This window comes from Drechmeria coniospora, chromosome 03 (assembly GCF_001625195.1).
Source record: "Drechmeria coniospora strain ARSEF 6962 chromosome 03, whole genome shotgun sequence".
In the NCBI taxonomy this organism is placed as follows: Eukaryota; Fungi; Ascomycota; class Sordariomycetes; order Hypocreales; family Ophiocordycipitaceae; genus Drechmeria; species Drechmeria coniospora.
The window spans coordinates 5,663,549-5,688,906 of NC_054391.1; the positions used below are offsets into that span (position 1 = coordinate 5,663,549).

Consider the following 25,358-nt stretch of genomic DNA (forward strand, 5'->3'; position numbering starts at 1 on the left):
GGCGGTGCGATGGGCGCAATGCAAGTGTCGGCGAGATGGAAAGAGAGCTGACGGCGCCGAAAGAACGTTCGATTGCGACCGTCGCCCTGGTCGCTGTTCGCACTCCACCAGCGGCCTGCAGCCAATTGGACAGAGGCCAGCGAGTGGCTCGGGCAGGGATCTAGCTTCCGGGCCACCCGTCCGCTTTGATTGGCCAGCCTTGTTGCGCAAGCCAGGTGAACCCACCTCGGCCGACTGGAGCAGCACCAGCCTCGTTGCCGGCACACGTACAGAGTTCCGAGTACAAGTAAGTACGAGCAAACGCAAGTACGAGTACATTCTTACTCCGTGCCTACTGTAAGTACAGTACGGAGTACAGTAAGTAAATACTTCAAAGTACAGTATTTGCGTATACTAACCTAAGTACTTAAGTACAAATACTTATAGCGTGCCCTACAGTACAGTACAGTGCACTATGGAGCACAAGTATGGCGCGGTGCTGAATTACAACGGAGATATTAATCCGTAATTACTCCGTACACTGTTCGGAGTACGGAGCGCATGTACCAGGTATGCCAGCAATGTACCTCCTCCTGGCAATGACTTCGGATCATGTACAAACCAATGCGGAGATGGCATGATGCTATGAGACTGAAAAAGATACAGTACGACTTCTTACCCGGAATACCTTGACTTTCGTTCTAGGCTGAGGGTGAGTCGAGGCTCATGCCAAGGCAACGTCACTCATCCTTGTACAGGGCATGCTTGCCAATGGCCTAATTAGCGACCTGAATACTAGTAGTTAAGCGTACTCATGCTCGCCGCCAATCTTCAAGCCCTCTTTCCTACATCTACAAACACATCCTCCATCATGAGATTCCATCCACACAACCTGCTGCACATGCCTGTTTAGTCATCCATTCACACCATTCGATTGCGGCAGAGTGCTTCTCGACAACCATGTCGGACGACGAGACGGATCCCGAGCTCCTCGCTCTGCTTCGACAGCATCTCGAGGGCAAGCTCGGTGTGGATGCGGACCAAGAGGAGGAGACGGGTGTTCTTTCGGGAGCAGAGTACGTCTACAACAACGGAATCGACGTGGCCATCGATATGCGAGCGACAAAAAACGCGGCCGAAAGCATCTACCAGCAGATGCAGCAGAAGAGCTACTCGACCGCCACCTGGTCCGAGCATGAGCTGCACCCGACGACCAAGGACGAGAGCACAGTCAACTTCATCTTCACCATGGACCTGCTCAACTTTTCCTTTTGGTCCGACCTCCCGGACGATGAGAGATTCGCCATCGAACACCGGGGCCGGCGATGGACCGGCTACTGGAGCTTAGTCGCGGCCCTTCAAAGGGCCCTGGATGAGGGTATGTTGCGGCATCCAAGTTGCACCCTGCATCCGAATTGCCCGTGGCAAGTGACTGACGTATCTCTCTCTCGCTTGAAAGGAATTCCCATCACGGACCCGCATTTTTGGCACGACGAGGATGAGTGCAATCTGAAGGCTCTGAAACATATATTTCGTTCCTGTACCGACGAGGAAATGCCATTGTTGCCAGAGCGTCTAGCTTGCTTGCGAGAGAGCGCTCAAGTGCTGTACGACGTAAGCAGCGAACTGTCCGGGCCGCTTCCCTTCTTCGCGCGCGGAGATCTGACGTGGGACAATAGAGATACAACTGCTCCATCACCCGACTCATCTCCGTAGCCAACGGTTCCGCCGCCCGGTTGGCGAACATTCTCGCCCGAGACTTTTCGTGCTTCCGTGACGAGCACAGCTTTCCCGGCAGCAGCAAGCCCATTCGCTTTCTCAAACGAGCCCAGATCCTTTGCGCAGATCTGTGGGCTTGCTTTCAAGGCGAGTCCTACGGTCGTTTTACTGACATTGACAAGATCACCATGTTTGCCGACTACCGCATACCGCAGATACTCATCTCCTTGGGTGCTCTGTACTGCAGCCCATCGGTGGTATCGGCCATCGAAGCCAGGCGGTGCTTGGAGAGCGGCGGACCGTGGGAAGTCCAATTGCGAGGTGGGCAACCGATGATTTCGGGGTTTATTTGGTCGGCTGGCTAACCTGCCGCAGCATGCAGCATTTGGTGTGTTGAGCTGATGCTGAGAGAGATACGGAAGCGACACCCTGGCACTCATGTAAATGCCACCTTGTTGGACTTTTTTCTCTACGACAAGATGAAGGAACTTGAGTTGAACGGCAGCGAATCATTTCCGCATCATAGAACCAGGAGCATATGGTATTAGATAGAGTTAGACATTGAAACGTGTAGAGCGTGCATGGCATCGACGTATGCCTCGTATACAACCTGATCGATCCTCTCATTGCCCCCCCCCCCCCCCCCCCCCCCATTCCGATCCCACCCAAACGCCGAAGCTTTGTTCAAACCCAAAATATCATGCGCAGCACTGCTATTCATGGTGCAGACAACGCCCGATCATGCATCGAGGACGATGGAGTTTAGGATCTGATCCATGTGTGCAGTCTCGATTTTCTCCCCATCTTCCTTCTCTCCCCGTAGAAGCACGGCCAGAACTTCAATAGGCGGGTTGAGGCCGAGACGTTCGGCTCTATGCCACCTCTTGATGCGGCTGACGCCAATGCAAGGCTTGAAAAAAGTGTCAGCTCATCGCTTCCTTGCACATGCACGGAGTAAATTCCATCCGATACTTACACCATACTGCGAGCTCACGTCAAAATACCGCAACACCCTCTCGGTGACGTCGAGGCCTTCTTGATGCACTTGCGGTGCTTTGCGCTGGCTTTCCACTGATTTCCAGTAGCTGTTGACCTGCGCATCGCTGACCTTCTCTGCCTCTAGCTCCGTCTCTGATTTCAAGACGACCGGCACCTCCTCTGGCTCAACGTCCGGCTCCTCTTCCGTCGGGACATCGTCCGCCAAGGGAACGTCCACAACTTCTTGCTTTTCTGAGATGGCATCGGTCGGCGCGGCAATATTTGAAGTTATGGGGGTACTGATGGCCTTCTTGCCCTCTCGAGATACGCTCTTCGTCACTCTGTTGGCGAAGCTGATGGTTGACTGTCCCTTCGTAGGACCCGGCCGGGCTCTGGGGCCGCCTGTGGATCGTCTGGTCGTCGGCATTCTGCTTTCGGGTTGTCCGTAGACAGTGGTTCTTGACCGGATGTGTTCTCTCGATGTGCTATATGCAAGCACTGTGGTGACCGTATGATGGAATCAAACCGGAACGACTGCAAAGGGCGAGTGGAAGTTGTCGTGCGTTTGTTCAATCGACTAGAGGCGGAGGCTGTGGGGGGGTCACTGCGGCTTATGACGAAGGCTGAGACATGCACATCCCGCTAGACTTTGGCGGGGCAACGCGAGACTGGAACGAGGTCACGTGCGCCGCAGCATGTCACGAGGTTCATTCGAGCCAAGGTGGTGCTACTGTGGGAGTGAAGCGCACACGCAATGATGGTGAGAGCCACCGAATTAAGCTAGAAATAATGATGTTGTGGCAAATATGCCTGTGAAATTGCTTCTTCCTCTTTGATGCCATTCCCAGCAGCGCGCCGCAAGGGGCCAACGCCATGGCGCCACCGTCCGCCCGCTGCTTCTCAGCTCCCTGTGGCCTCTCGATAGAAGGAGAGGCTCCTGTTTGCGCCCGCCGTTACAAACATCTCGCTCTTTCCCGTCTTCGGTAGCCACCTGACGGCCCAGAGGGCCTTGTCCGTCTCGCTGTGGGTTGCGACGCAGGCGCCGCGTTCGATGGACCACACCTTGACCTTGCCGTCCATCGAGCCGCTGAGCAGATACTCACCCGTGTCGCTCCAATCGATGGTGGTGATCCAAGACGCATGGCCTGTCAGGTTGCTGACGTGTTCGCCGTGCTTCATGTCGTAGAGGGCAATGATGCCGGCGTCCCCGGCGGCGGCGAGACGGGTGCTGCCTGGCGAGAAGGATACCGCCCGTACTGGTTTTGCCAAGCCTACGGCGGTCGTCAGCGTACGAGGTTCAGTTTCGAAAGGCACAGTTAGGCATCTTTACCCGGAAGAGAGTACAGAATTCGCCCATTCTCGTTGTTAAAGATGTAGATGGCGCCGTTCTGATGTCCGCTGGCCGTGTATCGTCCGTCCTTGCTGAGGTCGACACACATGCCGAAGCTGCCCGAGCCCCCGTTTCCAGTTTCGTACTCTTGAACCTTGGTCTTCTCGTCGGCCGAGACGTCCCATACGTTGATGCGTCCATCATTCGTCGTGCTCGCGAGGAAGCTGCCATCCTCGCTCAGGGCCAGTGCCCACACTTCGCCGGCCTTCACCAAAGGGCCCGTGAGCTGGCCCCTGCTTTGCCACTCTCCCGTCTCTTGGTCGAGACCCCAGAGCTTGACCTCACCTCCAAAGCCGGCGCTCGCTGCGACCTTGCCATTTCTCGAGCTGGTGATGTGGTGGCATCCGAGCTTGTGGGCGTCCGAAATCGACTGCTTCAGCGGGTAGGCCGGATCGCTGGTGTCGTGCACGTGCAGCGTCGATGAGCCGCTCGCCGAAAGAACTGCCTTGGTCGTTGTCGTGAGGGAGAAAATGTCGGTGATGTGGGCTGCGGATCATGTGTCAGCCTCGAGGTCTCTCGCATCGGTGACCAACTAGCCTGACCGTTGTCCACCGTATGCGTCGTCAGGTACTGTTTCGACTGCGCAAACGTGTCAGCATCTTATTGCGGCGCGGGTGTGTGACGAGTCCAGACCATGGCAAATTTGTGAGTACCACGGCCAGCGAGGTTTGGGTGTTGCAGGTGCAGGAAGGCGAACTGGCTGGTGATGGTGGGGTTGATTACGATGACTGCGTCACGGCACCCACAGCCACCGAATTTCGTTACTGTCGTCACGCCGCGCTTCGCAATCTACTGGAAACTCTGCGGGCAGGATTTTCATGGTTATGCCCTGTCGAACTCAATCTGCGCCCAGCTTTGTTGAATGTGGGAAATTCCTACCGTTGACTGCCCGGACAGGTTTTACGCTCCTGCGCGATGGCCATCTCACGCACGTTCGTTCACGTTGCAAGGCCACGCATCTTGTAATTCTCCATTCATCTACAGGTTTACAAACGCCTTGACCAAGAAAAACGCTGGTAAAATGCAGGAACCGGCACAGTTGTAAATGCATCAAATCAAGCCGTCAGACGCCGACCCGGCTACATGATGATCATCTCCGTCCCGTCGCCAGTATATAGATCAAAACGGCTTGTTCGTGGGGTAATCATCGCGCCATATCCTCTTCATGTCTAAAGCCTGTCAGTGTCCACCATCACGCCAACCGTGTAGGGGTGCAGGGCCAAGTTCATACCTTCCAGACATCGTTGGCAGAGCCGATGTGTTCGCTTCGTCTCGCCGCAGCCGGGGCACTTGCACAGGCTGTTGACATCTTCGAGTGCCTTTCCGGCCATTTGCCGGTGTCTCTTTCGGGAATGTGACACCTTATTCTTCGGCACCGCCCGCAGTACAGATTCCCAGATGTCATCCAACACGGGAAGGTTGAGGCTGATGCCGGGAACTGCGATCGAAAGTGAAGGGAGAATCCGCTGTCGGAAGAGTGCCGTGGTGGGCTTCACCCCTTGGAAGCTCGACAGCATTGATGCGAGCGAGAATCGGCCGACGACGGATGATGTGATTGCCGCCATGTTTTCGGGTGACGGTTGCACGGAATGGATTGCTCTGGTGCGAGAAGAACAGCAGCAAACGGCCCGCACCGACAGTCGTACTAGCGGACAGATATTACGTGTCGTATCAAAGGTGTGCGAAGGGAGGATAGCTGAGGAAACGTCGATGTCGTCAGTTGGTGATGTAGCATGTCCCTGCTGTGCAGGATAAACTCATGAGCTCTGATGCTCTCGCGACAAAAGTTCGGCGTGACAGAATAGGTTAGCGGACCCCAAGAGCCCTTATCCCCTTTCGGGTAATATCAAATATCTGAAGAAGGCAAAACGCCATCCGTATTAATACTCGAATGGATGCATGCACGTCTAAGGAGTACAGCACGATGGTATATGTATGGAACTGGTTTTGAAAAATCAGATTCGCTTCGAGAATTAATGGCATCGTTACTCGGATGGTTTTTTTCCAGCATTCAATATCGTGTCGGTAGTTGGAAACGATTCCTCTGCTGATTCCGCAGTGGTGGGCATGCATGACGGACAAAAAGGTACGGCCGATACGTTCCTTTCGTGATTCACGCAAGGTTTCAACAGGTTCGCTGGTACCGATTCAACGACTCTGGCCATACATTAATGACTTTTTCTGACGCTTTTTGGTGATGGCATAGCAAGACTTGGTCACAAGAGCTTTCTGGAGCGATTTAGAGCAAAGAAAACGACAGATCGAGGTTCGTGGCAGCGTGTGTACTGCTGCGTACTGAGCTGCGCCTCTTTTTTTTGTCGACAGCTTGCATTTTTTTACAGCCTTCTTTCTCATTACGCACGATATGGACCAATCACAGGCGCACAGTGTGCCGGAGTGGATTCTCATGACCCCTTGACATGAACCGCGCTTTACCCCTTTCTCGACCAGGCATGAGTCTTCAGCACAGTGCGACACTCCGGCTCATGATTGGCAGGAACTTGGTCGAATACGTACCGGCAGAGGCTATCCCGTGCAAAAGTCGCCAGTTCGTCTGGCGTGTCGCCTCAACATCTCAACTCTTGCTGCCCGTCTTGAGCCCCTCGCAGAACCACCAGCCTACTACCAGTGTCCGCGTCCCGTCCTGCGTCGCTTCTCGCGCCTCTTCCCGCCTTCGCCGTCCCGCTTCCGTTCATTTCTTGGAATAGGGTTGAGATAGCATCACCGGCCTCGTCCATTCCGCGTTCCCCCTTAGATTCTCCGACCACATCCAATCGGTGACCCTCGACATGGCGACCATGTCCTCGAACACGATCGTGCCCAAGTCCCACGTGGGCTTTGACAGCATCACGTCTCAGATCGAGAAGAAGCTGCTGAAGCGCGGCTTCCAGTTCAATGTCATCTGCGTCGGTACGTTCTCGCACAACCAGCACACGCCTGTCGCGCCCCTCGGATGTCCTCCCCATGACGCCGCAAGATTGCGCGCCTCTAACATGCCCTATCCGTGCAGGCCAGACGGGACTGGGCAAGTCGACGCTGATAAACACCATCTTCGCTTCGCACCTGATGGACTCGAAGGGTCGTTTTCAACCTGATGAACCCAGTCGCTCCACCACCGAGATTCAAGCCGTGTCCCATATCATCGAGGAGAACGGCGTCCGACTGCGACTGAACATTGTCGACACCCCCGGCTACGGTGACCTTGTTAACAACGACCGGTGCTGGGACCCCATCGTCAAGTACATCAAGGATCAGCACTCTGCCTACCTGCGAAAGGAGCTCACGGCCCAGCGTGAGCGATACATCCAGGACACGCGCATCCACTGCTGCCTCTTCTTCATCCAGCCCTCGGGCCATTCCCTGAAGCCCATTGATATCGTTGTTCTGAAGAAGCTCTCGGACGTCGTCAACGTCGTTCCCGTCATCGCCAAGGCCGACACGCTCACGGTCGACGAGCGCCTCGCCTTCAAGCAGCGCATCAAGGAGGAGTTCTCCTTCCACAACCTCAAGATGTTCCCTTATGACAATGAGGAATTCGACGAAGAGGAGCGCGCCATGAACGGCCAGATCAAGGTATGTGCGAAGCGGTGCCCATGAACAGGAGCGGCGCCCTAACCCGAAGCAGAGTCTCGTTCCCTTTGCCGTTGTGGGGTCGGAAAAGTCCATCATCGTCAACGGCAAGCAGGTTCGCGGACGCCAGAACCGATGGGGCGTCATCAACGTCGAGGATGAGACGCACTGCGAATTCGTCTACCTCCGCAACTTCCTGCTCCGAACCCACCTCCAGGATCTCATCGAGACGACGTCGCAGACGCACTACGAAACCTTCCGCGCCAAACAGCTTCTTGCCCTCAAGGAGAGCAGCGCGCATGCTGGTAGCGCTAGCAGCCGACCCATCAGCCCCGCCGCTGACCGGGAAATGAGCCGCGGCTCGCAACGAATGGCCATGAACGGGTACTAGGTACATGTTTGTTATTGACCTTGTTTTTGCGAGGGAGCCATGGCGTCGCTTGCCGGCACCTTGGGGAGAGTGCAGCCGATCCTGTTTTGTTTTCCTCAGACTCTTTGTCTGCGATGCGTTTGGAACAAAAAGGCCATATATACCAGGACTGAAACGGGATATCACGCGATCCGTGGCACTCTATACTCTGGCTCACGACGTTCCCAAAAGCCTTCTATTGACGCCAACGAGGGTGGTATGGCGGAGCATCGGGGCACACCATGCAGAGGCGGGAAGTAGATGTATGGAGGCCCAACTTGCCAGTTGGACGGGTTCCCTGCTGCATCCCGCAACTAGACTGATGGCATCCACCCCTTCGAAATGGGCCGGAGAGCTTGTTGATGCTATACATTTCTTTACTCTTTAATCAAGCCTCCTCGTTTTGTCTTTTGCTCTGCTCTAGTATAGCTAGTCTTCGGTTCCAAAACCACAAAAGGAATGATGAATGCATTCGCACGGCCCGACGTAACGTTCATGTCTACATTCGACCTTTTTTTTTTCTTTCCTCTATCCAACAGGCTTATTTTATACGTAGCGGCCGTCCGTTACCCGCTGAGGGGTTGGTAGATGTATTTCTCCAACTCTTTGTAGGCCTTCTCAAGGTCTGCATTGACAATGATCTTGTCGTGGACATGAGGAACCTGGGAATAGTTAAGCTCGTTCGTGGCCTGGGCCAGTCTCTTCTGGATGCTCTGCTCATTTTCGGTTCCGCGCCCACGCAGACGGGACTCGAGGACTTCGAGGGACGGGGGGGAGATGAAAATGTAGCGAGCCTCGATGTTGGAGTTTTTGATTTGCTTGACGCCCTATTGCCAGAGGGTTAGCTCCCATGGGACTGGCCAAGGCCAAAGAGCAAAGCGATCTTCACCGCCCGGGGTGAGGGGGCGAGCCTACCTCCATCTCTATGTCAAGCAGGACAACCTTGCCCTTCTTGGCCTGCTCCGCAATGGTCATCTTACTTGTACCGTAGCGATTTCCGCCAAAAGTAGCATGCTCAACAAAGCCGTCACCGGCAATAAGGTCCTCAAAATCCTTCATGGGGACAAAGTGGTAGTGAACGCCATCCTGCTCACCATCGCGAGGGGCCCGGGTCGTGTGGGAGACGGAGAGGACAAAGGTATCAGGATAGCGCTGGAACAGGAGATTGTACAGCGTGCCTTTGCCAACTCCAGAGGGGCCAGAGATGACAATGGGGCGGCGGTCGGGAGGAGCTGAAGCCGGACGGGAGACGATCCGTTAGTTTTAGGAAGAAGCGGAGCGGGGGGATTCTTTCGAGGAAAGATGGGATAGGAGCGGGACGCACGGGTGGCCATTCTACTCTGAAGACGGATGCTAGGCACGCGGAGGGATCGGATTGAGGCGGAAATCGGGCGATAGGACAATGGAGGAAGCATGGACGAGGCCGTTGGAGACCCAGGCAGTAAGTACAGTAAGTATGTAGGAACGTGGGTCAGCCAGCTACGATGCTTGCATATGCTTGGGTGGGTAGGTGGGTAATTAGGTGTGTACTGTAGGTGGGCGGGAAGTGGGATACAGATGGTGGGGTAAAGGCCAGCTTACTGTACGCCGTACCTTACTACAATACTTATTAAGCTGCTACTCATACCGTACGCCCAACTGGCAGTACTTGTATAATAAACAGACAATATTACTCTAAATATCTTGTCACTTGCGGTACAGCCATCGAGCAGATGCTGACGGATGCTGTCATTCATTTTTAAAGTTTTTTTACCCCTGCGAACCAATGTCCGGTACGGCGCGGCTCTCCCTGCCGTTCGAAGGGTTACTTGGCCAGTTCTACGTGCACGGTCAGCAGCATGTGGAAGACCCTTGGTTGGCCCGGGGGGCAATTGACCATCAACGTCATTTCGGCAGTTAGAGATGGATGGGTCAACAGCGTCGTATATAATAGCACTCGTACGATACCTTGCGACGGCGGGCGGGGCCATGGAGATGGACACATGGCACGGACAAAGTATGAATCCAAGCGGGCAGCAGCTAAACGAGACGGACGAGATGTCTCGGGAAATACTTGCACGTCGTCGCCCAGCGCTTCGATGAACATGTTTGCCGTTTGAAAAATCTCTGCCAACTCGCCTACAGTAGAGTACAGATACTCCGTACGGGGTGCACACGTAATTACATGGTGTAAGTATGAAAAGACTCGAACGTGCCCCGTACATCACACACATGAACATACTCGGAGTGATACTACTGGTCCTTTCTAACCAGCTCGGCGAATGCGACTGGTGATTGGCCAGCGCGTATTCTAACAATGGCAACGCCCACTATTACTGCGTACGCGTAAGTACAGTAAGTAAGCATACGTGCCAGGACGCCTATTTGGCAGCAGGCTCGCTGAAGGCTGGCGCAAGGCTACCTATCGGCTCGGGTCCGGGAAGTGAGGGACCGACGGTTGGCACGAACGGTACCGCACCGCATTAGGACGAGGGCGGGGCGGGAACGGGGTTATCGACGAGCTTGCCTCAAAACTCAAGTGGACAACGAACGAAGTGGAAATGGCTAGGCAGCTTTGGACGAAAAAGGGCAGACTGTCACCCGCCTCCACGTGGACGTTGGACATTTCCAGTCGTGACCTGACGGCGAAGAAGTCACCAACCGGCAAGCTGGTCGTTCCGTAGGTATGGCCGTCGGTGCTAGCAGGCAGACACCAGCCCCCGACAAGAACGCCATGTCACTAGAGCCCTTCGCCAACCAGATACTTGGATTCGCTTAGAGCTCAAGGGCGGAGGGGGGTGGGTGCGCTAAATGATACCTCGGTCGACACGCCCCCAAACGCGGAGGAGTGGCCGTCTCTTTTTGTCATGCCCATGTGCAACTCCCAGGGCCGTCATCATGTAATGCGATGCCGTCGGCGGAGAGCCGACCTGCCAGCCAGAATGGCCACTCTAGTCTTCGAGCGAGCCTTTCTACTTTCTTGTTCTTTACTTTCTTGCCTCCACTTCATTTCATCGCGATTGCTCTTTGTGCCTCGCCTCACGTCGTCACTGCCCATCGCGGCGAGCGAAGGCCTTCGCTCTTGCCTCCAACGCGTACGAGGACAACGTCCTGCCTCAGCAGCCTCGCTTGCTTTTCGTCGCTCCTGCAAGTCGAAAGCTTGCCTTCCTTCTCCGTTTGCCTGGGGGGCAGTCGCCTGTCGCCCGTCGTTTGTCGTCCATCGAGTTCCCTTTCCCTTCGCCTTCCCCTTCCTTACCTGTCGTTGCATTGCCCTGTCTTTCCTTGCCCTGCCTTACCTCACCTCGTCCCTGTGATTCACTGGCTCAGCAGTGCCCGATCGCCGCCGGTCCCTGCTTTCACCTGCTTGACTTGCAGACTCATCCGTTTTCTCTACACCCTTCAGCGCAACACCATCCTTTGCTGGCATCGATTGCTCCCGGTTACCTAGCCATGCTTGTAAGTGCCGCTCACGTCCCGACGCTGCCCCAGTATGCCGAGTGGCGAGGCGAGAGGGACGCTTGCCCTTGCCCATTCCAATGCATTGTAGAGAGGGACGGACGAGCCGGCATGCTGCCAACTTGGACGCTGACAACCCATCGGCCAGATCCAATTTGCTCTCATCGCACTTGCCGTCGGCTTGGCCGGCGCGGTTCCCTCGCTCGTGGTCAAGGGATCCCATTTTGTCAACCCAGCCACTGGCAAGGTCTTTCAGATTGTCGGCATCGCCTACCAGCCCGGTGGCAGTGCCGGATACGACCCCTCGACCGGCAAGGACCCCCTCAGCCATGGCGATGCCTGCCTACGCGACGCTGCTCTGATGCAGGCCATGGGCGTCAACACGATCCGCGTGTACAACTTGGACCCGGACATTAACCACGATGAATGCGCGAGCATCTTCAACGCTGTGAGCAACAAGTCGACGGCGACCTCGTAGGCCGTCACCTGCGATGATGTTTGCGTTGCTGATGAACGCATGAACCCTAGGCTGGCATCTACATGATCATTGATGTGAATTCTCCCCTCGTCGGTGAGGCCATCACCTCGTACCAGCCATGGACGAGCTACTACATGGCCTACTTGAATCACACGTTTGCCGTCGTCGAGTCTTTCAGCAACTATCCCAACACGCTGCTCTACTTCTCGGGCAATGAGGTGATTGACAAGCCCGAGTCGGCCACGGACGTTCCGCCGTACCTCCGCGCCATCACCCGAGACCTCAAGAACTACATCAAGAACAACGTCAAGCGCCAGATTCCCGTGGGATACTCGGCCGCCGACGTCCGCACCGTGCTCTGGGATACGTGGAATTATATGCAGTGCGCCATCGACGGCGAGGCCACGGACATGAGCCGCGCCGACATCTTTGCCCTCAACTCGTACAGCTGGTGTGGCCCCGAGGCCACGTTCGAGTCCTCGAGCTACAATGAGCTGACGGACAAGTTCAAGGACTCGTCGGTGCCCGTCTTTTTCAGCGAGTACGGCTGCAACCGGCCGCAGCCGCGCTTGTGGAACGAGACGGTGGCCATTTATAGCGACAAGATGATGCCTACCTTCTCGGGCGGCGTCGTCTACCAGTGGACCGAGGAGGAAAACAATTACGGTCTCGTGTCCATCAAGGACGACAAGCTCAGCATCATGGGCGATTACAATCGTCTCAAGGCCAAGTGGGCGACGATTGATTGGGACACTGTTCAGTCGCAGTCTCCTTCGAAGAAGAACAACGCGCCGCCCGAATGCGAGGCCAGCCTGATTGTGGAGAAGGAGTTTGACAAGAACTTTACCCTCCCCGCCGTCCCTGACGATGCCCAAAAGCTCATCGACAAAGGCATCAAGCCCAAGCCGGTGGGCAAGATTGTCGATATATCCGACTACAAGGTCAAGCTGACAGTTGTCGACTCGGACGGCAAGGAGGTGTCTGACCTCAAGGTTATCCCCCTCAAGGATGACGATTTCAATTGGGCCGGCAAGAATCTCATCGAGATTAGCAGCGGCAGCAACAGCACGGCGGCAAACGACACGGCGACGACGAGCGACACCGTGACGGACGCCAGCGGCGCCGACCAGAGTACGAAGATCGAAAATAGCAAGAGCGGTGACGAAGACTCGGTTGCCATGTCGCTGCGACCGCTGCTCTGGGTGGCGGCGATGCTTCCACTGACGGTCATTCTCATTGTTTAGGTGGGAGGAAGGGCGTCAAGGAGGTCGACGTCGATTGTTCTGCCCAGAAGATGACACCGAGAAGATACAAAAAGGATGCATGTTTCGGTGTAAATGATTTTGCTATCGTGCCGTAGACTTGGCGTACCAATTTGAACCATTGATCTAATCTCCGAGGCCTTTCATCCTCACGCTCGTGTCATGCTCGTGCCGGTGCTGAATCTTGGACGCAACAATGGCGAGCTCGGTCCGGCTGGCGAGACGAGGATGTACATGGAGGCGATCTCCGTCAGCGAGAGCAGAGAGCAATGATTGTCGAGCACTCTGTTCAGTCGAGGCTCATTCTCGAGGAGCAAAAGAGTTGCGCACAAGATGATGGCGATTCTGTTCTATCTATGAAAGGCTGAAAAACAATTGCAAAAGGTTCTGTTCTAGGAGAGAAAGTTGATTGCAGTCATGGGCAAGGCCAAATGTAGGGGGGGTGCAGGGGCTTGGAGAGGGAACAACTCGGGTTGGCGGCGTTGGGAGGCCCGTCGACGAAGCCTACTTGGACTTGGAGCCAGACGACTTGCCCTTGCTACTCCCACACTTCCTCGTGCCACACCTCCTCTTCCTTGGAGATTCCTTGTCCTTGCCAGCGACGGGTTTACCGTGTTCGGAAGACGTCTTGCCCTCGCCAGCAACCGTCTCCTGCGTCTTGGCCTCTTTGGCAACGCCCTTCTCATCCGGGGGGACCCGGCTGCCGCGGCGGCTCGCCGCAGACTTCTCGGCCTGCCGTTGAAGCCTGGCATAGTTCCTGCGGACTGCCGAGCTCTTCACGTCAGCGAGGGCCCTCTCGTGGGTGGGGAGTGGCGTGGGGGGTCCCAGCCGAAGGGGCACTCGCGTGATCGGACGCAGCATTGGCTGGTGTCGCAGGGGACACAGTTGTCATGGTTTCCAAAGTCTGGGCATTTGCAGCAGCTCGGGCAGCAGCCGGCGAAGCCGCCATAGTCGTCGTCGTCAGCCATGGTAAGGGCAATTTCAGTCACTGTAGAGGTGGAGAAGCTTCTCGTCGTGGATTATGCTGTAGGGGCGTGCTTGAAGGAGAGGCACTTTAGGTGACAATGTTATTGTTCAAGTAGGAAGTGAGGTTTCCTGATGGGCGGCCGGGGACGAACAGCGATATAAGTAGGGTTCCTCGATGGCGCATTCCCTTTCAGGAGTCGGCAGCAGTGAACGAGCGGAAGCTGGGATCCAGCCTCGTGCCCAACGACATCTCAGGTCCGTGGGAAGGCGGCAATGGCAACGGGGAAAAGGGGTGGAAGGCAGCGGGTAACACAGCAGCGATGAGACATGTGAGGCAGTCGGTCGTCCTCAACCCATGCAGAGCCCCAGCGACGATAAAGGCCGACGGCGAGACGGCAAGGCATCTTGGGCAAGTCCAAGCTTCCGACTCGGCGCTCAGGCGAAATTCGATGGAGAGAGAGCAGAGGACCAGGTGGACCATGGTCTCCTCCCCCCCTTCCCCTTCACCCTTCACGGGTGGATGTAGACGGGCAGGTATTATCCATCTCGACGGGGAGGGCAAGAGAGAGTAGAGCGGGATCAGCTGGGCGAATGAAAAAGGCCTCAACCGGACCAGGACACATGCTGCCGGGGCGGTCTGGCTTCCGGGAGGGGCGAAGGAGGCGGAGGACGGCGAGCTCGACGCGGCGTCTTCCCCCAACAACGATGGCCAACAGAGGTGACGACATCGTTCTTGTCCCGTCCTTGGCTGTTCCACCTGCTTGTACTGGTACATCTGTCGAGGCTCGGCCCACCCTTGCACTGACCAGGCTCGGCAGGGCCAGCGATCAGGCAGCAGGACGGGATGGGGCCACCGCCTTGCCACGCTTCAAGCGAGGAAAGCAGGAGGTCAGGCGAGGTCAGACGAGGTCAGGCGAGGTTGGTCGACGGGCAACAGGCGAGGCGGCGGCGGAGAGGGGCAAGAAGGCTCGAAAGGAAATGAACACCAGCCAGCCATCTGACGGCGGCGGCAGCGACGAGCGGCCCATACATGATCCATGACCATGACCTGGTCCTCCGTCTTCCGGTCCTGCGTCCTTGTGGTCACTACTCTTTCCCCTTGTCCGAGAAGAGGCCTGCAGCAAGCGGGCTGGAGGAGGAGCGATCTTCGGACGCTCTGGCTGAGGATGCGAGCAATGGATGATGGCGACGATGATGATGACGATGACGACGATAATGATGATGATGATGATGATGATGATGATGGATGGATGGTGGACGATGGGCGATGGACCATGGAGCATGGACAAAGAGGCAAGTGCCGGTGCGAGGAGAGGAGGCGAGCGCGGACCGCGGCCCACCGAAAAGGTCCACTGAAAGGCAATCGGTCAGATTCAACTTCAACGTATTCAGGAGGAAGGCACAAGCGTTGGTGACACGGTGACGTGACTGGCCGTTTGTGGGATGCGAACTGACTGGGTGTCTACCGGCTGCTTGTGCTATGCTTTCATTCCTTTTTCAAGCGGCGAGGTGCGTCATTATCCAACGCAAGCGGGACGAGGGCGTCGTGGCGAATATCCTACCTGCTGCCGCCCTGCTATTCGGAGATACGAAGGCATGCACGGAGCGAGTAGGGAGCAGGAGTGGGCGGTACAGGGAGATGTGCGTAGACGATGATGTGAAGGAGCAGAACCTGCCCGGAGAGGGTTCGGCCGGCACCACAATCAGGCAGACTGACAGTTCGCCACGCCGCAAACGCCTACCTCGCCGGGCGCGCACAGAAAAACTGATCGGCTGACGGATGTGCGATGGACCGTCGACGGCATCATCATCAGCCCATGCAAGGCAGCCGGTCCAGGGGAGACGCGAGGCCACCCCCCTGCCGAAGCTGAAGGTCGAGCGGCGGCGGCAGCATCGGGGCGGCATCGGGGCAGCATCGGGGCAGCATCGGTGTAAAGTGTCACGGCGCAGGGACGGCAGACACGCACGAGACTATGCGGGGTTGGCGGCCCCTTGGGAGGCATCGTCATCATCATCATCTACTCGATTTCTCGTCTGCATCTTGGGCCACTCATCCGACAAGGCATCCCCCTGTCGTGCGTGGCACCGCAGCCATTCCTCCCGTTGTGCCCTCGTCGCAGCGACAAAGACGTCGAATGAAAATGAACATGGACACTCTACCATCGGCCAAGGCGCAAAAAAAAAATACAGCATGGTGGTGCCACCGTGTCTTCGTTCGTTCGTTCGTCCCCCTCCCCTTTCGCTCCCCGCTCACCCCCTCACTCATCCCTTCGCGTCGGGCGGCGGCGTGGGCTTCGCGGCGCGACGGCGTCCTCTAGGCCCGGAACTCCTCGGCCTTGCTCTCCTCCCACTTGCCGGGGACGAGAGCGAGGGGCACGATGCCGGAGACGTGCATCTCGGGGCCGAAGATCTTGGCGTTGAGGCCCAGCTCCTGCGTGGCGGCCTTCATGTTCTTCAGGCCCTCCTGGAAGTTGGGGCCGGCGCGGCGGACCCAGATCTGGACGTTGTGCTCGATGAGCTGGGTGGCGTAGTCGCGGAGGGCGCGGATGACGCCCTTGAAGGTGCTCGCGACGTTGGTGAAGTTGGCGATGCCGCCGCCGATGAAGAGGACCTTGCCCTGCTTGTTCATGGGGGCGCGGAGCATGAGGTCGAGGACGGTGCGGGCGTAGTGGTACGTCTGCGACTCGGTGGGCGCGCCCGAGTACTCGCCGTAGTTGGCCAGGTCGTCGGCGAAGCCGGCCGAGGCGATGGCGTCGGCGTAGACGACCGAGGCGCCGCCGCCGGCGACGAGGGTCCAGATGCGGCCGTTGGGGTTGAGCACCGTCAGCTTCAGCGAGGCGCCCGTCTTGGCGTCGAGGTCGGCGATGTAGGCCTCCTCCTTGGTCAGCTCGCGGCCGAAGGGGGCCGGGAACTCCATGGGCGGGCCGGCGTCGATGTTGACCTTTTCGCCGTTGGCCGCCGCCACGTTGGTGAGGCCGAGGGCGGCCGGGGACCGGGCCACGGCCCACTTGACGCCGCACTCGAAGTCGGCCGTCTGGTCCAGCTTGGCGGCCAGGTCGAGGAAGTGGACGTCGGCCGACGTCTTGTCGGCGTTGGGGATCACCACGAGAGGGTTGATCTCGAGGTAGGTGAACTGGCAGTCGACGTAGACGGCGTAGAGGCGGGTGATGAAGTCGACGAGCACGTTGTGGACGCCCTCGGGCACCTTCTTCAGCAGCGTCGCCGCGATCTCCTTGTTGGACGGATACTCGGAGAGGTCGACGGGGATCAGAAGCTTCTCCGCCTTGGCGTCGACGTCACCCACGTCGACGCCGCCCTCGTGGGTGAAGAGGATCCAGTCGCCCTATCGTCGCACGCCCGTCAGCGTCGTCGTCGAGGCACACGACACGACACGACCGGTCAAGGCCGAGAGAATCGGCCTCGCTCGCTCGCAAGGGAAGGGAAGGGAAGGGAAGGGAAGGGAAAACGTACATCGCGGACGGAGTTGATGTTGATGTAGTACTCGGTGCCCTCGGGATGAGGGACAAAGGGCTCGACGAGAAACTGTCTCAGGACGCCCGTCGTGTGCTCGACCTTTTGCTCCTTGCCGGCACGCTCGGCGATCCACGCCTTGGCCTCGGGCCAGGCCTTGTTCAAGGCCAGGAGACCGCTCTTGCCTCGTCGCTTGATGAGCTGATCGGGCTTCGCGACGAACTTGGCGCCCGGCTGCAGGAGCCAAGGGTAGGTGACCTCGGCCTGGTTCAGGATGTCGCCGACGTTGGCGTCCTCGGGGAAGTGCAGCGAGGCCAGCCGCGGCGGAGCGTTGTGCTTGGTTGGCTTGGGGAGAGGGCTCGGCTTGATGACGGGAGCGCGGGTGAGGTGGTAGTTGAGGATGGCCTTGCCGTCAGCCTCGAGAATTGCCTTGGCGGACATGATGAGTTGGGGCCTCGACGGTGGGGGGATGTGGCTAGTCGGCGTGCGTCTCGCTTGGCTGTACGCTGCGCTCTCCGTCTCGTTCTTCGAAACACGTCAGCAAACGCTCGCGCGGGCAACGGGCGCGCACGACACGACGGCACCTCGACGACGGCCTCGTCCGACTGGCGGCGAAAGGGTGAGCAAGCTCCCCCTCGGCTTCGGCCCGTCATCCATCCTCCAGCGGTGCCGCCGTCGACGGCGACGGACGGTGTGCAAAGAAAGGGACCGTCACCTACCGGTGCAGAGCAAGCGGGCTCGAGGGAGGAGGGAATGGACTTGCGGTGGTGGTTGCGGACGGCAAGGCTCGATGCTGTGCGGGAGGCGTCGAGGTAGGTGAAGGTCAAGAGGGCGAATTGGTACGGTGAGGAAGAGTAGCCGGATCGGAATGGTCGAGGGAGTCCAAGTCCCACGACGATGTAGCACGGCACCACGGCGGCTGGTGCAGTACGTACTGCAAGTACAGCCTCCTAAAATTTTGGCCTTCACAACATCGGCAGCGCTCGGCCAGCAAGGATCCAGCTGGCAGGCAGTCCACCAACAGCGCTGCCGTACCGGTACCTGGCACTTCAGCACCACCTGGAGGTACACTAATATCCCATCGACATGCCAATGTGCTAGTCCGGACGGTAGATGGACATGCGAGTGGGGGCAAAATGATGAGGTGCATCTGTACCTGTACATCAGTTACCCTCGTCCCGCCGTCGTCACTCTGGTTGTCAGTGCAACTCCTCCCTGAACGGCCGCAGCCATCACTTGTCAGCGGGTCGCCGCCGTGCGAGGGAGCGCTGGCTCTTGCTCGGCGGCAGGGGGTTCAGGGGTCCTGACTAGCTTGCGGCGCGAAGTGCATTGGTTGGGGTGGATGTCGCCAGCATGGCTCGGAGGACAAATAGCAGAAAAGCGATGAGACGACAATGCTGGCGCGAGGCCCCGTACCGGCACCTCAGGGAACGCAGGCGCCCCAGCGGTTGAGATGTGCCCAAGTGGAGCCGATCTGAATGGTCAGGTATCTTGTGCGCTCCGTTGTCGGCGCCTTTCTGCAGGACCTGCTGAACATGCGACGCAGTAATTACTTCACGACTACTCCGTACAGTACGCCCAGTTACTTGCTTGTACGTACGGAGACTTGCAGCTGTATGAGGACCGCCGCAGCCGGTACGGAGCACGTACTTGGGTGCACATGAACAATGCGCAGCGAATGTTGTGGCAGCCAGGGGGCCACTGAGATGAGCCTATTCCGCATGCCAGCGAGACGTTGCTTTATGGTGGAATTTAAGTACTTGCATGTACGGAGTACAGTACAGTATATCGTGCTGAACGGTTAATTAGTCCTCCATATCCTTTTTGGCTGTGCAAGTACATGTACAGTACATGCATTCATACGAGCACAAGCACGGGTGCGAAGACGGAGGCGGGGAAATGAATCTTCTCATTGGAGTACTCCGTATTACCGTTCTATCCCATTTACCCTACTCACGATGGCTGGGTGTTGATGGCCCTTACTTGTACAGTACTCGTACGCCGTAATTACTGTACAGTACTCGTACGCCGTATTTACTGTACATGTACGCCGTACCGAGATGAAGCTCACTTAAGGGCAAGTACAGGACATGGACAGCACTCGAAGGTGTGCAGCACTGTTGTCGGACGTACCTAGTATGTAGTACTTTAGTACAAGTATAGTTGTAGTGCAGTGGTTATACAGAGTACTAGGTACTCATGCAGCAGACACGCAGGAAGTACTTACGGAGTAAGTACGGAGTTCTCTGCATAGAATACGGAGTAAGTACTCCGTACTGTACGGAGTGCATACTGTAGAATACTCGGTACGGGAGGGGCACATGACGCACTTGAGAGTATGAATTCAATCCATTATATGTACGGAGTACATGTACAGTACACCAACCAACATTGTACATGGACGGCCTCCTAGGAAGTAGGCAGATGGGCAACTTGCTTCGGTTTCCGGGCCGTGCAATACACAGGTGGAAGAGGGCCATTCGTTCGTCCGACACGCTGTCCCCAGCCGAGCGAGTGTCTCCGTGGCCGGAGAGTGGCCTTGAACTCGTCGCATCGGACAAATTTGCCCTCGGTTCGGATTTTTTGTTTACTTGCTGTACTTCGGCTGGTTATGCCTACTAGGTACCTACCTACGGAGTACAGAGCCTATTTAGTACTGTAGGTAACAAGTACGTACGGAACAGTAGAGGTGCACTTTGCTGCGACTGGTACAAGTACTGTATGTACATGTACTTGACAAACAGGATGGTGGTCAACCCCTCCCCCCCCCCTGTTCGTCTCGTCATGGTGGTAACGGTAACCTGGAGTGTTCAGTTGAGTCGGGTGGGCACGCAAGTGAGGCTCAGCCCATGCACGACGGCGGATTGGCTGCGCCGGCAGGTGCCGGTACCGCTGGCGTCGCGGTAGCGGCATTTGCTGTAGGGATGTCTCCCATTGTTTCACGGCCACCATTCAACAGAACGACGAAAAGCTCAATCGGATGGCCGTGGAAATCCCCAAAGAAAAAAAAGTCTTCCCCAACTTGTTTGGCTGCCGACGGGTGTCTCTGCCCGTGCCCGCCGCTTCCCCCGCTGTCAGCGGCTGCCGGTTCACTGAGGTTCAGCGGACTCCGACGCGCACGACGCTGTAGCCTCCTGCTGTGCACCGTTTGCACGGCTGATCCTATTGCATTGCCTGTGCTTCCGTATACTTGCATAGTGTTTCCGCGTAACAATCCGAATCCTCAATGATCCATGATCCATCGCAACGTACAAGGATTACACCGCTTCCACTGTCTGCGTGCTCTCTCAGTGCTCGTTGCCGCCCCCTCCCGTTCTCTCGAAATTCTCAACTTGGTGGGCTGGTCGGTCCTGTTGTGATCGTTGGCCGTGTGTTCGCATGACGAGATGTAACGGTACATGCACTCGTTCATGTGCATGCTCTCGTACCTCTACCCACCCGTACCTGTAGGCCGCTACATGAGCACGCTGTATCTGTGTATCCGTACTGTAGTGCCAGTGCTCCGTACACCTATGGCACTGCCGTACGTGGAACACTGCACTGTACATCCGGTACTGTACTTACAGTAGGGGAAAGTACTGGTACGCCCTGCAGCGCTGGGTCGGCGCATCATCTGGCATCCCGTCAACCCTGCTCCACCTGGTGGCAGCGGCGTCGGTGCATCGACTCGCCAACGGCGACCCACTACAATTTTGCTGGCCCGCCAGGCCCGCCCAGCTTTCCGACAGCGGTCACCGTCCAGCGACCGGTTGGCGACTCGAGCCCCCTGGCGCAGCCACCACGTTGCCTTCCCAGCGACCTCGCGCCCAACTACCGCCAATCGAACGCCCTGCCGTCGTCCGTTCGTCTTCTCAAACTCTCACCTCCCTCCCCTGCCCTCCGCATCGTCCTCGTCCCTCGCCCTCTTCCCTCGTCCTCCCTACACACACTGCACTCTTCCTTCCCGCCTCCTCCCGCAGTGGCAGCATCTCCTTGCTATCCGCAGCGGCCGACCCGAAAAGACAATCGCAGGCCTCGATCGTTGAGCTACCCAACAAGCTCTCGCTCGCACGCACGCAACCCTTTCCTTCTTCCGTCACGTCCGCGTCCGAGACGAGCAACAGGTCACGTCTCGCAGCCATGGCTCAGGCTTCCAGCAACAGCGCCGATGGTGCCAAGGGCCAGCTGTCCGCCAACGACAAGATCCAGCGCTTCGCCGCTCCCAGCCGGCCGCTCAGCCCCCTCCCGGCCCACGCCCTCTTCAACGACAAGACCCGATGCTTCGTCTACGGCCTCCAGCCCCGTGCCGTCCAAGGCATGCTGGATTTCGACTTCATCTGCAAGCGCAAGACGCCCTCGGTCGCCGGCATCATCTACACCTTCGGAGGCCAGTTCGTCAGCAAGATGTACTGGGGCACGAGCGAGACCCTCCTGCCCGTCTACCAGGCCGTCGACAAGGCCGTCGCCAAGCATCCCGACGTCGACGTCGTCGTCAACTTTGCCTCCTCGCGAAGCGTCTACAGCTCCACCATGGAGCTGATGGAGAACCCTCAGATCAAGACGATTGCCATCATCGCCGAGGGTGTCCCCGAGAGGGTACGTGTCCCGCCCCGCCCCGTCCCCGCCGCCTGCCCTCGTCCTCGCCTGCCCTCGTCGCCGGCCCGCCGCTAACCCTGGAGCCGTGCAGCGAGCCCGTGAGATTGCCCATGTGGCCAAGAAAAAGGGCGTGACCATCATCGGGCCCGCGACGGTCGGCGGCATCAAGCCCGGCAGCTTCAAGATCGGCAACACCGGCGGCATGATGGACAACATCGTCGCCTCCAAGCTCTACCGCAAGGGCTCCGTCGGCTACGTCTCCAAGTCCGGCGGCATGTCCAACGAGCTCAACAACATCATCTCCCAAAACACCGACGGCGTCTACGAGGGAATCGCCATCGGCGGTGACAGGTACCCCGGCACCACCTTCATCGACCACATGCTGCGGTACCAGGCCGACCCCGAATGCAAGATCCTCGTCCTGCTCGGCGAGGTCGGCGGCGTCGAGGAGTACAAGGTCATCGATGCCGTCAAGCAGGGCGTCATCACCAAGCCCATCGTCGCCTGGGCCATCGGCACGTGCGCGAGCATGTTCAAGACCGAGGTCCAGTTCGGCCACGCCGGCTCCTTCGCCAACTCGCAGCTCGAGACGGCGGCCATGAAGAACAAGATGATGCGCGAGGCCGGCTTCCACGTCCCCAACACCTTCGAGGACATGCCCGCCGTCCTCAAGGACGTCTACGACAAGCTCGTCAAGAGCGGCAACATCAAGCCCCAGCCCGAGCCCGTCGTCCCCAAGATCCCCATCGACTACTCGTGGGCCCAGGAGCTCGGCCTCATCCGCAAGCCGGCCGCCTTCATCTCGACCATCTCCGACGATCGTGGCCAGGAGCTGCTCTACGCCGGCATGCCCATCTCGGACGTGTTCCGGGAGGAGATCGGCATCGGCGGCGTCATGTCCCTCCTCTGGTTCCGCCGCCGCCTGCCCGACTACGCCTCCAAGTTTCTGGAGATGGTGCTCATGCTGACGGCCGACCACGGTCCCGCCGTGTCGGGCGCCATGAACACCATCATCACCACGCGTGCCGGCAAGGATCTCATCAGCGCCTTGGTCTCGGGTCTCCTGACCATCGGCTCTCGCTTCGGCGGTGCCCTCGACGGCGCCGCCGAAGAGTTCACCAAGGCCTTCGACAAGAACCTGAGCCCCCGAGAGTTCGTCGACAACATGCGCAAGGCCAACAAGCTCATCCCCGGCATCGGCCACCGCGTCAAGTCGCGCAACAACCCCGATCTGCGCGTCGAGCTCGTCAAGGAGTACGTCCTCGCCAAGTTCCCGAGCCACAAGCTCCTCGACTACGCCCTCGCCGTCGAGACGGTGACGACGTCGAAGAAGGACAACCTGATCCTCAACGTCGACGGCTGCATCGCCGTCTGCTTCGTCGACCTTCTCCGCAACTGCGGCGCCTTCTCCGCCGACGAGGCCGAGGAGTACCTGTCCATGGGCGTCCTCAACGGCCTCTTCGTCCTCGGCCGAAGCATTGGCCTCATCGCCCACTACCTCGACCAGAAGAGACTGCGCACTGGTCTGTACCGTCACCCTTGGGACGACATCACCTACCTCCTGCCCAACCTGGCCGAGGGCCGGCCTGGCGCCGAAGGCAGAGTGGAGGTGCAGATGTGATGATGGTGCGCGGATGACGGGGCTGAACGGAGCATTGAGTTTTGTTGCGACGTGCGCCTGACGATTTGATTTGGCCGCACGACCGAGGAACGAGAGGAGGCACCGATACATGTAGTGTTAGGATGCGGCCATCTCGCCGTCGACGTAGGATTTTTTTTGGAGTTGCTATGGGTATGACGTTGCGCCATGCGTTGTCCCTCTCCCGCTCTCTACGTGTTGGAGACCGTTGGTGATATGTCACGACAGTGTGGACGTAGGTGTCGTGGTGCGCGAACAAGTGCCGAGGCTCGATTCATCGCCGCCACCAGGGCACGACCTCTTTTCGTTCACCACTGCTGACCCTTGTTCGTCGGCTTGGTCTCACAGCTTGGACGACTGAGATGTGACATGGGCATAAAACGACTGGCGTACACGGCGTCGCATCGACGATGATCAAGGAAAAAGGACGACGGTGAGGCAGAAGAAGTTGTCAACAAATGAGGACAATCGATTGCCTCTTACCAGGGATGACTTGCAACAAAATCCATTAAAAAACCATTATGTTAATATGTGCCAATTCACCGGATTTTTTGAAGCATCAATGTGTTGACTGATATCGAAGCCGATGCACTATGATGGGACGCAGCAGTCACGTGTCATCGCGAAGTGGACCCAGCACTCCTGTCTGCCGAATTCTTGGGAACGTCAGTCCATCCTTGACTGGCAAGGGACCAAGATCAGTCACAACGACTACTGCGGAAGAGCAGAGAGAGGCTCTTTTCTACGGCAGCAAATGAATCGCTGATTGTTCGTATGCCCTGGATTCTCTTCCCCTCCCATCCCTCTCCCTCCTCGCGCTCCCTGGCCTCCGCACCAGTTGCCGTTATTGCTCCTTTCTCCTCGGTTGCTGACCGAATTCTCGTGTAAGAAACAGATTGAGAGCAACCAACACCCGCACACGTGTCCTGGTATCAAATTCAAAGGAAGGGGGTTCAAAATCGCCACAAGGTCTCACACATCTCGAGCGCTCGGCCCAAGACAACCATGTCCTTCTTCCGCATCACGCTCCACCGTTCGGCCATCGGTCTTCCCGAGCGCACCCGCGGTGTCCTTGCCGCCTTGGGCCTGCGCCGCCGTATGCAGACCGTCTTCTATCCCGTTGAGCCCCAGATAGCCGGAATGATCCTGAAAGTCAAGGAGCTTGTCCGCGTGCACGAGGTCCAGCGCCGCCTGACGAAACACGAGGTGAAGGCCGAGCGGACGCCGGAAAGTGGCTTTTACGTCGAGAAGACGGTGCCGAGGATGTCTGGACTTGGTGCACACGACCGGCCGCGGGTTTGAGTTACGAGACAGGCTGGGCTGGGCCTAGAGGGATGAAGTGCTGGCCCGTGATGGGATAAAGTAACGGACTGAAGGCGGCATGGCTGTATCATATATAACGACCAATGAATGTACCATAGCGATAAGGAGCACTCGGCTGTGGCTGCCCGCAAGCTTCTTTCTACGCATAGGCGCATGGGACAATG

The 25,358-nt window shown here is 57.7% G+C and overlaps 11 protein-coding genes across 11 annotated transcripts; 6 read left to right on the forward strand and 5 right to left on the reverse strand.

Moving 5' to 3' along the window:
• Positions 1–939: 939 nt before the first annotated feature.
• DCS_07258 (UPF0553 protein c) lies at positions 940–2,063 on the forward strand (the record flags this gene model as incomplete). The annotated part of the gene is made up of 3 exons (XM_040804543.1): positions 940–1,357; positions 1,439–1,593; positions 1,659–2,063. The coding sequence occupies 3 exons, from the start codon at positions 940–942 to the stop codon at positions 2,061–2,063; spliced, it is 978 nt and encodes a 325-aa protein (XP_040654647.1).
• A 374-nt stretch (positions 2,064–2,437) lies between these two features.
• DCS_07259 (DNA polymerase delta subunit 4) lies at positions 2,438–3,103 on the reverse strand (the record flags this gene model as incomplete). The annotated part of the gene is made up of 2 exons (XM_040804544.1): positions 2,438–2,608; positions 2,675–3,103. 2 exons carry the CDS (start codon positions 3,101–3,103, stop codon positions 2,438–2,440), a joined length of 600 nt encoding a protein of 199 aa, XP_040654648.1.
• A 473-nt stretch (positions 3,104–3,576) lies between these two features.
• DCS_07260 (meiotic recombination protein Ski8/Rec14) lies at positions 3,577–5,631 on the reverse strand (the record flags this gene model as incomplete). Its single annotated transcript, XM_040804545.1, has 3 exons — positions 3,577–3,947; positions 4,007–4,552; positions 5,298–5,631. 3 exons carry the CDS (start codon positions 5,629–5,631, stop codon positions 3,577–3,579), a joined length of 1,251 nt encoding a protein of 416 aa, XP_040654649.1.
• A 1,224-nt stretch (positions 5,632–6,855) lies between these two features.
• DCS_07261 (cell division control protein 10) lies at positions 6,856–8,027 on the forward strand (the record flags this gene model as incomplete). Its single annotated transcript, XM_040804546.1, has 3 exons — positions 6,856–6,976; positions 7,077–7,639; positions 7,692–8,027. 3 exons carry the CDS (start codon positions 6,856–6,858, stop codon positions 8,025–8,027), a joined length of 1,020 nt encoding a protein of 339 aa, XP_040654650.1.
• A 584-nt stretch (positions 8,028–8,611) lies between these two features.
• On the reverse strand, positions 8,612–9,379 carry DCS_07262 (guanylate kinase; the record flags this gene model as incomplete). The annotated part of the gene is made up of 3 exons (XM_040804547.1): positions 8,612–8,872; positions 8,961–9,277; positions 9,370–9,379. 3 exons carry the CDS (start codon positions 9,377–9,379, stop codon positions 8,612–8,614), a joined length of 588 nt encoding a protein of 195 aa, XP_040654651.1.
• A 2,095-nt stretch (positions 9,380–11,474) lies between these two features.
• Positions 11,475–13,202, forward strand: DCS_07263 (glycoside hydrolase family 72 protein; the record flags this gene model as incomplete). The annotated part of the gene is made up of 3 exons (XM_040804548.1): positions 11,475–11,480; positions 11,629–11,928; positions 12,009–13,202. 3 exons carry the CDS (start codon positions 11,475–11,477, stop codon positions 13,200–13,202), a joined length of 1,500 nt encoding a protein of 499 aa, XP_040654652.1.
• Positions 13,203–13,724: 522 nt separating this feature from the next.
• DCS_07264 (uncharacterized protein) lies at positions 13,725–14,081 on the reverse strand (the record flags this gene model as incomplete). Its single annotated transcript, XM_040804549.1, has 1 exon — positions 13,725–14,081. The coding sequence occupies one exon, from the start codon at positions 14,079–14,081 to the stop codon at positions 13,725–13,727; it is 357 nt and encodes a 118-aa protein (XP_040654653.1).
• An 810-nt stretch (positions 14,082–14,891) lies between these two features.
• Positions 14,892–15,227, forward strand: DCS_07265 (uncharacterized protein; the record flags this gene model as incomplete). The annotated part of the gene is made up of 1 exon (XM_040804550.1): positions 14,892–15,227. The coding sequence occupies one exon, from the start codon at positions 14,892–14,894 to the stop codon at positions 15,225–15,227; it is 336 nt and encodes a 111-aa protein (XP_040654654.1).
• Positions 15,228–16,500: 1,273 nt separating this feature from the next.
• On the reverse strand, positions 16,501–18,098 carry DCS_07266 (putative ATP citrate lyase subunit 2; the record flags this gene model as incomplete). Its single annotated transcript, XM_040804551.1, has 2 exons — positions 16,501–17,529; positions 17,658–18,098. The coding sequence occupies 2 exons, from the start codon at positions 18,096–18,098 to the stop codon at positions 16,501–16,503; spliced, it is 1,470 nt and encodes a 489-aa protein (XP_040654655.1).
• A 3,017-nt stretch (positions 18,099–21,115) lies between these two features.
• On the forward strand, positions 21,116–23,853 carry DCS_07267 (ATP-citrate synthase subunit 1; the record flags this gene model as incomplete). Its single annotated transcript, XM_040804552.1, has 3 exons — positions 21,116–21,180; positions 21,227–22,232; positions 22,324–23,853. 3 exons carry the CDS (start codon positions 21,116–21,118, stop codon positions 23,851–23,853), a joined length of 2,601 nt encoding a protein of 866 aa, XP_040654656.1.
• A 1,023-nt stretch (positions 23,854–24,876) lies between these two features.
• DCS_07268 (putative ribosomal protein L30) lies at positions 24,877–25,173 on the forward strand (the record flags this gene model as incomplete). The annotated part of the gene is made up of 1 exon (XM_040804553.1): positions 24,877–25,173. One exon carries the CDS (start codon positions 24,877–24,879, stop codon positions 25,171–25,173), a length of 297 nt encoding a protein of 98 aa, XP_040654657.1.
• Between the last annotated feature and the right edge of the window lie 185 nt (positions 25,174–25,358).